At 38.6% G+C, this 10168-nt stretch overlaps 1 protein-coding gene across 1 annotated transcript; it reads left to right on the top strand.

Annotated features, from left to right (window-relative positions):
- The first annotated feature begins 103 nt into the window (after nucleotides 1-103).
- Nucleotides 104-9875, top strand: LOC130921449 (gastrula zinc finger protein XlCGF8.2DB-like). The gene is made up of 2 exons (XM_057845367.1): nucleotides 104-175; nucleotides 7505-9875. Exon 2 carries the CDS (start codon nucleotides 7544-7546, stop codon nucleotides 8642-8644), a length of 1101 nt encoding a protein of 366 aa, XP_057701350.1. The 5' UTR covers nucleotides 104-175; nucleotides 7505-7543; the 3' UTR covers nucleotides 8645-9875.
- Nucleotides 9876-10168: the final 293 nt, after the last annotated feature.

Here is a 10168-nt window from a genome sequence, read left to right as displayed (position 1 = left end):
CTTCAAAATCGTAGTTTTAGTTCAGAACGCTTCAACATTTTACACTGACGTGTCAGCACCTGAAGGTTTCTACTTCCGGTTCACTTGACCCAACGTCCGTGTACCCTCGCCACACTACTTGCAGTTCTTTCGTGTTCTCTTAACCAAACGAGCTCCTCCAAAGCATTCTCATCGGGTAAGTATCCAAATAAGAATTCAGTGCATTAAAAAGTCCCAACTTAAAGCTTCGTGAAAGTCATTTGGCATGATGTCGAAGCTCCCCAGGAGTGCATTACTTAAGTTTTGTTTAGCTTAGCTCGCTAGCCAAGGCACAGGATGCGTTTTAGTCGTCTTCGCTCACTTGTTTTAAAAGTGTACAATGTAAGATTTCAACTGTTCCTGAAATGGCTATATTATTTAAATCTACATGCAAGAAACACGTTTTTTGTAAATGCTTCTAAAATCGATCTCAACGGTTAAGCAGAGATATTTCCATTTTAAAAGCCTGTTTTGCTTCCGTGGTCATCATCAGCCAATCGCGAGACCAGTTTTCGTCCGGGTCGCGCCGTAAAATAAGTAGGGTTGGGAATCTCTGGCATGAAGCCGATTCGATATGTATCTAGATACACAGGTTACGATTCGATTAAAAAATGATACATTTCTAAGGCCGAGCGATTCGATACGATTCGATACAGTTTAAGAACGATACGGTTCGATACAGAGTGAAAACGATACGATAGTAAACATTTGTTGTGTGTGTTCGTACAGTATTTTAAAAATATAAAAAGACCACATTTTTTAATAGCAAAATTAACAAAATTTCATACCAATGTTACGTTTTATTTATTTATTTATTTTTTTAATGAGAAAATAAATAAGGCTTACTATATGACCGTCATTTTGTTGGATGGGATTGATAATAAAATAAAACTCCAGTGACAGACAACAATAAAGTGCAGTAATTCAATTACTGTATTTCATGGTGTTTTTAACACAAGAGGTAAGTAATTTAAGTGCAAACTTTCAATGTAAACATCTTACAAACAAAAAAAATTAATTATATGCAGCAGCTCTTGAAAAAAATAATTAAACCTGCTAGTTTTATCATAAATAAATAATAAATTATGCTTTACGACTGGTATAATTGGGGGAATAAAAACATGGCATTTTAGACAGGTCAATAATCATTACTTTAACCTATTACACAGCAAAGTCATTCACTTATGCCTGTGCTTCCTCATTTTTTATTGCTAATGACTGTCCATATCTTTTTTGAAGGGCAGATTTTTCTTGAGGAAGATCAACTAATCCACATGTTCATGTTTAAGCAGACTGCGTTTCGTGGAAACAATATGCCGCCCTTTCCAGCATTGTAGTGGGTTATTTTTCAGGGTTAAAACTCACAATTTCTGTACCGCTCCACACTTCACACAAGCTCTGTCCCATGCGAACAGATCTGGCTGCCTTCATTACTTCAAAGTCTGACTTTTGTTTTCCTGGGTGCGTTGAAAATCAATCACAGCACGTTGCTGCCGTCGGTGATCACATTGTCCATTGTTTTAGCATGTTGCTTCGTTGCCACTACTAGTTTCGTTTTCGTTTTGGGCTGTGAAGAAAACGCTACGCAGCTTGTGTTACAGTGGTTTCGTTAACTCTCGCGTTGTTATGACACGCCCGTGACGATCGGGTAATGACGGCGACTAGTAGTGGTTCTGCCGAAATGCATGGGAAGTAACTTGTGGCAACCACGACTGTGAGTAGTGCTTGTCCATATTATATCATGTGTGCGGTCTCGATCTAAGTGTGCGCTGTGTGGTGAATGGCGCGCACTTGTGTCATTCACTGAAAGAGCAGCATGTGAAGTAAAAGCTAAATTATCATATTTAGCAGTGCATTGAACTAGGCATTAGAAGCCGATTCTTGTGCTCGCGATAGCCGAATTCTATCTCTACTATCGGTTCACTGAATATTTAGTGGCTAATCACTGTCGAATGGTAACTTTACTATCGATACATCTGTATCTCTCACCTGGAAAACCGGATATCTGGTCGTATCGGTTTATCGTTCTCAAGCTTAAAAATAAGGCTGCGCCAACTTTGACAGTTTGAATTATGACTACCACTCGGGCAAAAAAAACACACACAAAAAAAAAAACGTTACCAATCTTAAATGATTCAAAAGGACAAGAAACGAAGTGGTTGTGCATTGAGAAAAGTAACCCTCCCTTGCCAGAGGTGGGTAGAGTAGCCAAAAATTTTACTCGAGTAGCGTTACTACAAAATAATACTCAGGTAAAAGTAAAAGTAGTCGTCCAAAAAATGTTCCCAAGTACAAGTAAAAAAAGTATTTGGTGAAAAGAATACTCAATGGCGTACCGCAAGTAACACGGTACTTCCGCTCAATAGTATTCATGGCATTAGCTACTGTTGCTAAGCTGGGACAAAGCTAGGACAAGCCACTGTTTGTCCCTATTAGGAAATGAATGGAAATCGTGTACGAAGGAGATGTTTACAGCGCTAAACCTACCAATTCTCTCCAAAAATGATGTGCCTGGTGCCAAATTGACTGGCATAGATGTGGAAGAACATAAAAATGTTCAGTTAAAGAGATGGCTTTAGTGTCGAAGGCTGAAAAAGACGAAAAAAACGAGCCGACGTAAGCATAGCTTTAGCTTTTTTTTTTTTTTTTAATCCACGCGACTGACAATGACATTCTCCGGTTTCAACAAGCTATCCTTTACCATCAGCCCTGTCTTTCTTATATATCCTCTGGTTGTCCTACGTCTCTTACCGTTCTTGGGGGTAATTTAGTTAGCTTTGTGTAGCGATCGCAAATGCTACTCAGTGACAGCCAACGAACACTTTTATTTTTTCATTGATAACACATCTTAATCCTATAATTTATTTACACTTCCCCCTTACTAAAATGGTTTTATATATATATATATATATATATATATAACAGAAACGGTAACAGTGGCAGTCAGATACCATTGTAATTTTTTTCAGGTCATTCATTGTCAGACAGAAGCAGTACGGCACAACGTTATGCAAAAAAAAAAAAGTAAAAATATAAAAATGGCTAACCTCTTTGTCCTCTGAAAGACCATGCCAACCCAACATAATGTTTACTGCATATGAAACGTGAATGGATTCGCCGAGCTGGTGTTAAAGTCCGCGCAAGTTGATTCGGTTTTCACATTTTTTCCTCCCGAGTTTTTGGTTTCCGGGAACGTATGAAGAAAACATCCTTCATGGTCGTAATGTCTAGAGTCGTTTCTACAAGTTCCAAAAAAGCAATGCGTGATCGGCATGTTAGTTTTTGAAAGATTACCGGCGAAAAGTAGCACTTTTTACGTTGGGTCTATGCGAGGGCGGGTCTATAATGTCCCACATCGGCTTTACTTCCGCTTTACGATGCGACGTCACGGTCTAAAAATAGCCTGCGTGCGGTACGCCATTAGTGAGTTCATAAACGGATTTTAAGGGGGGGCGGTGGCGGGCCCCACCTGGTGGCCGAAATGTGTCATCGCATGAAATTGACTTTCCTAGTTGTAAAGCAATAAAACTGCAACAATAATGAATGAAATGAATAAAAAAAATCTTTATAATTGGTTAACATTATTTTTCGAACAGATTATGTGACTAGCACCTTAGATGGTCATTTGCTTTGCATATAATCCCCCCCCCCCCCCCCCCCCCCCCCCCCCCAGAAAAAAAACATTTGGGAAAGGTAATTTTATTTTATAAAAGATTTTTTTTCTTTGATTGAAAATAATTTTTTTGATTGAAGCAACTTCTTTGGGGATTGAATGATTTTGACAGAAATGCCCTACCCATAATGTGGCCTAAACACAAAAAGGATTGGTTCAATCAAAGAAAACCTTTTCAATGAAAAAGTGTTCAAATGCAATTTTTTCATATTTAAAAACGTAATCTATGATTGAAATTTTTTTTTTTTTGATTGAAGTGATTATCTTTTTGAAAATATAAATTTTTTAAAACAACTTAATTTTTAATAAAGACAAAATCGTCCTAGCCAAAATTTAGCCCAAACACATCATAATTACTTTAATCAAAAAAAGTTGCTTCAATCGAATAAAACTTGACTCCAATCTTCCGAGAAAAACAGCTTTCACATGCATATTTTTTTGAGTTTCAAATAGAGCTGAAACGAATACTCGAGCAACTCGAGTAACTCGAGTTTAAAAACTGATCCGAGTAATTTTATTCACCTCGAGTAATCGTTTATTTTGACAGCTCTAGGCATCACGTTTCGCTCGGACTACTTTTAATGCGGGACAACGCGCTGACGTCACTTAATTATGACCACTTTCGATGCGTGGCTAACGTGTCTTACATACAGGCTTTAACATAACATAGCTTTGTGGAGTGATAAGGGTGTAAAATAAAAACTCAATAATGCTAACTATCAATTTTAGCTTAGTAGTCATTGCTGGATAAAACACCAAGTAGCACTGGTCCCTAATGTGCTCCAATACAGCCTGTATCATACATTTATCTTGAACACTGCAAAAACACAAAATCCTATCAGGACTTACAGTTTAGAGTAGCGTAAAACTTAACTAGAACTTAAAAATGGCTTGACACAAATAGAAATTCAATTGAAACAGGTGGGAAAAAATCCTAACTTTTAAGTGATGTGTGTTATCAAGCGTAATGGCATTTTTAGGTATAAATATATATATTTTTTAATAAGATCTAAAGGTTTTTTGAGTGAAAGCAGTGAATTTGTCTTTTTTTAAATTCTAGTTACATCTGAGATGCAATTGTTGTCTGTTTTCAACAATATACATCGAAAATAAAGACATTGATTGACTGAAAATGGTTCAAGAGTAGATGAAATGTCTTGTTTTCTCATGTATATTTATAATTGCTCTTCACCTAAAAATATATTTGTTTTATCCGATTACTCGATTAATCGATAGAATTTTCAGTCGATTACTCGATTACTAAAATATTCGGTAGCTGCAGCCCTAGTTTCAAATTTATTTTTGCATTCATTTTTTTTTTTGATTGAAGCGACTTTTTTTAATTGAAAATGTATATTTTGATTGAAGCAACTTTTTTTTTAATTGAAGCAACTTTTTTTTTATTGTACAATAAAGACACAAATCTACCTCTATATGGCTCCGCCCAGGGGATACAATTTTCGACTGGGGTAACTACATTGGCATGACACCGGCGGCCGTACCATATTCAATGGATGACGATCTTGGCGAAAAGTATTGTCTAAGCAGCCTGATTTAGAATTCCCCTCAAGAATGATGGGAAACAAAAAAACGCTCATTGTCAACTTATTATTATAAATATTGTAACTTAATTTTGTTGCTGACACTGCGTTTCGGGGTCATCAACATGTTGTGCCCCTCCTGCTCCAAAAGTCAAACTCCGCCTATGAGTAACATTGTGAGTAACTGCTTATGTTTTTGTTGGATTAAAAAAAAAAAATTTTTTTTTAAACAATGGTATTTTTTTTCCTGAGCTCAACGTTATCTATATAAACTGTTGCTATTATAATACTGTACATTCACCCATTACATAACCACATTAAGCTAAAGAAATACCCCCCCCCCAAAAAAATCATTGAATTCCATCCAGAGAAAGAAATTAAATAAATGAACTATCATTCGGGTTAAAGTGCTGCTGCCTTTTAGTGGGTAAATGAGGAGTAGCATTTCATGTGTAAACTACATTATATGCTGGTTGCAGTATCGCTGACAAATTTATTAAGTCTGTGTGCGGGCCAGATGTTATTGATTTTATGACAGAGGCTGGGGGCCGTATAAAATTTGTCCACGGGCCGCATTTGGCCCCCGGGCCGGACTTTGGACATGTCTGATCTAAATGACAGATTGTCTGACATTGTGTAATGATAAACTTTTGGCAACAATTACTTACAGAGTAAATACCTAAGTTGCACAAAAAAGCCTTTAAAAGTAAGCCATTCCTAGCATATATAACATTAATACACTGCAAAAAACACCTCCTTAAAACTAGTCAGTTTTAAGTGTAAATCTATTGGCAATAAGTAAAATTATCTGCCATCGCTTCAAGTGTATTTCTCTCAGATTTCTTGGAAGAAAAATAGCGAGCTGAAAATAATCTTAACAGCCATGTTTTAAGCAATACATTATTATACTTAATCCTAAAAAAAAAAAAAAACTTGGAAAAAGGAAAGGTTTTGAATAATATTTGTGGCTACAGAATGTTGATTTAAGAATTTGATTATCTACTGTGACTGTAATTGGTCAGAGAAATAAGTTAAATAATTTGAAAAGTGATTGCTAATGTTATATGCTTTGTTGCAGACTGTGAAAATGATTAACTCAAAAGAGCGAGATGTCATGTACCCATTCTGCAGCGCTTTGTTTACATTTGCGGCTTTCACGACATTTGCTTTACAGCAGCTAAACTGATGCACGGCAGTACTATTTGGACGGAGTTGGAGCTTGCATCCGCGTGCGTGTTGTTTTGTGCCTGAGTTTTGTTAAGCCGAAAATAAAGGCAGCGTTACAAAGTCATCTGACCGCTCGTCATTTTACATACTGAATGCATGGCTGACTTCGTTTTCTCCATTTTTAAATTATCATCTAACCACTGTGCCGTCATGATAAGCTTGCTTACTGGACATCACTTTTTCATGAAGAATGGTGGACGTATAAACTGCATTATTTTTTTTATCCAGGGCTTTGGTTCTCGGGTCATTTAGGTTAAAAAAACAAAACAAAAAAAAACGTGTCTTGTGTCGGCGGCGGCGGCAGCTACGTTCGTACCGGATAATCCGCCCGCCCCGGCCGGTTCGCCGCAGCGTATTCAGGTCCTGGCTCTGCTCGCATGCCGTGGGGGAACGCTCGAGAAACTGGGGTGTTCGCCGGAGGTCCCGAAGCCGGGGAACCGGGCTTGGCCCGGCCAGAGCGGCGGGCTTCGTCGGAAGACGGCTACTTGCCGACTATCGGTTTCCAGTCGTGCCGGTGTTTAGCCTTAGATGCGAATTTACCACCCGCCTTGGGCTGCATTCCCAAACAGCCCGACTCTGTATTGTCAAAAGCCCCGTAGTTTAGCTTGTGTTTACAATAGCCTTAGCATTCCCGCGAGCAGCAACCTCATATTCGTTCCAAAAATCTTGCTGCTGGGTTAGTGGTTTTGAATGAGGACTCTTTCTGCCTCGTGGAACTTCTACGGTACATGTTTTGCAGATGGCGAGAGCGTCGTTTTTTTTAGTAACAGCCGCCATAATATTCAACTACTTCTTGTCTTGTAACTCCGCCTCCTCTACCCCTCCTCCCTCAGGGGCTTCAGAGAGGGGAGGGGTTGAGGAGGCGGCGTGCTGAATTCTTCGGTTGCGCACATTTGGAAGCTAAATCAAGTATATAATTATCGGAATGCATTATCGTTTGAATTTTTTTATTATCTGGATTATCTGTGTGACGTCATAATTGCCATTATTGGCCGATAATTATCGGTGACCGATATTATCGTGTATCTTTATTTTTTTTATCCAGTGTACCACAGACGTGACTGAAGAAGATATATACCCTAGAATGTGCGATCACACCCACGTTAAACAGGAGGAGGAGCCAGAGACACCCTACATTAAAGAAGAAGAACAGGAAGATAAAATCTCCAAGTTTTCAAAGACTGTCAGTGTAAAGAGTGAAGAAGATGAAGGTGCAAGCGAAGAGAGCGGAGCAGCGAAACATTCGAGCGGCAGCTCATTTCAACACCTGACAACAAAAGGAGAGGGACAATCGCAACCGGACGGCCTATTAGCTCCGCTTTCAGACAGCGACGACCTAACATCACATTCTTCTGACTTTAACACAGATGAGGAGGAGGATGACTTTGACCAAAATGCTTTGAAATCCTCAAACAAGTCATCATTGAAAAAAGACAGTCAAAAAGGCGCGGCGAGGAAAGCTTTTCCCTGCTCCCTTTGTGACAAACGTTGTTCTCAGAAGACTCATTTAGAACAGCATATGCTTACACACACCGGAGAAAAGCCTTTTGTCTGCACATATTGTGGTAGAAGATTCAGCGTGAAGACAAATTTAAAGAGACACGTGAAAACACACACTGGAGAGAAGCCTTTCCCCTGCTTAGTTTGTGGTAAAAGATTCACAGATAAGGGAAATTTAATCAGACACGCGAAATACCACACTGGAGAGAAGCCTTTTGTCTGCACATTTTGTTGTAAAAGATTCACCGAAAAGAGAAATTTAACCCAACACGCTGCAACTCACACTGGAGGGAAGCCTTTCCCCTGCTCAGTTTGTGGTAAAAGATTCACAGAGAAGGGAACTTTAAACAGACACGCGAAAACACACACTGGAGAAAAGCCATTTGCCTGCTCAGTTTGTCATCAAAGATTCTGTCAGAAGGGAACTTTAAGCAGACACGCAAGAACGCACACTGGAGAGAAGCCTTTCCCCTGCTCAGTTTGTGGTAAAAGATTCACAGATAAGGGAACTTTAAACAGACACGCGAAATACCACACTGGAGAGAAACCTTTTGTCTGCACATTTTGTTGTAAAAGATTCACCGAAAAGAGAAATTTAACCCGACACACAAGAACTCACACCGGAGGGAAGCCTTTCCCCTGCTCACAGTTTGTGGTAAAAGATTCACAGAGAAGGGAACTTTAAACAGACACGCAAAAACACACATTGGAGAAAAGCCATTTGCCTGCTCAGTTTGTCATCAAAGATTCTGTCAGAAGGGAACTTTAAGCATACACGCAAAAATGCACACTGGAGAGAAGCCTTTCCCCTGCTCAGTTTGTGGTAAAAGATTCAGAGATAAGGGAACTTTAAACAGACACACAAGAACGCACACTGGAGAGAAACCTTTCCCCTGCTCAGTTTGTGGCAAAAGATTCACAGATAAGGGAACTTTAAAGGGACACGCAAGAACTCACACTGGAGAGAAACCTTTTGCCTGCTCAGTTTGTCATCAAAAATTCACTCAGAAGAGCCATTTGGTGTCGCACGCAACAAGCCACACTGGGTAATGAATAATTTCATGATATGTCGACTGACAACTAGTTGAATGACACCTCTTTTAAATCTTGAGTGGGTCTGTATCGTTTTCACAAACCGTAATTAAATTTGAGGAGGTTCGCAGGAACCCTGGCACACAAAAAAACTACAGGTACTACAACTACAAGAAAGCCCGCCCATCTCAGCAGACTATAGGATATGGTTCCAGTCACCCATGTGCTTTGTTGACATGTTTTCAGCAAATTGTTTGAGGACTTTCTTGTGTACTGTATTCAGAAGAGGCTTCCTCCTGGAGTGATAGCCATGCACACCAATTTGATGTAGAGTGCGGCGAATGGTCTGAGCACTAACAGGCTGACCCCCCACATTTTCAATCTCTGCAGCAATGCTGACAGCACTCCTGTAACAAGTCAATTGACATTTTGGAGGGAAAATGAAAAGTAGTACTCAATTTGGACATTTAGGGATGTACGTTTTTTCAATGGGGTGTACTCGCTTTTGTTGCCAGGGATTCAGATATTATTGGCTAGATTTTGAGTTATTTTGAGGGAAGAATAAACTCTATAAGCTGCACACAGACTAGTTTTCATTGTGTCAAAGTGTCATTTCGTCACTGTTGTCCCATGAAAAAATATACTTAAATATATGCAGATATGAGATTGGTGTACGCACTGTTGTGATACACTGTAGAACACAATATGGTTTTAAGCAACATTATTTACTGCATTGAGGTTGAGAAATGCTTTTCTGAAATGTGATACATTTCTCAATATAGTTAATGTGCACTTTGGACTTATTTTTGTTCATTTACCTATATTAGGCTACTTAGTTATTTCCCTATAATATAAAAGTCAATGTTTGCATTATCTTCAAAATATATTCCGTTTCACTGTGCATTATGTAAATCATTTGTATTTATTTTTGTTAATGTATGATACTTTTTTCTTTTTAAAAAAAATCATATAAATAAATGTTTACAATATTGTTAGTTTTAATGTACGTCCTATGTTATTAAGTAATCAAAATTGAGGTTTTGCATTTAGATACGAGCAAATGAGGGAAGATAAAAATGAGGACATGCAGGTTTGGGTCACTATGGTTTTTGTATACTGTTATTTTGCAGATTATTCGAAAAAATACAATTTTGGACGGAAATCAATTTCTCGTGTG

This window comes from Corythoichthys intestinalis, chromosome 1 (genome assembly GCF_030265065.1).
Source record: "Corythoichthys intestinalis isolate RoL2023-P3 chromosome 1, ASM3026506v1, whole genome shotgun sequence".
Lineage (NCBI taxonomy): Eukaryota > Metazoa > Chordata > Actinopteri > Syngnathiformes > Syngnathidae > Corythoichthys > Corythoichthys intestinalis.
The sequence above is the reverse complement of the archived record's forward strand: the minus strand, read 5'-3'. Positions and strand labels throughout refer to the sequence as shown.

Excerpts from the sequence above, each read along its gene's own strand:
- LOC130921449 (XM_057845367.1), top strand. The coding sequence starts at position 7,544 with ATGTGCGATCACACCCACGTTAAACAGGAGGAGGAGCCAGAGACACCC.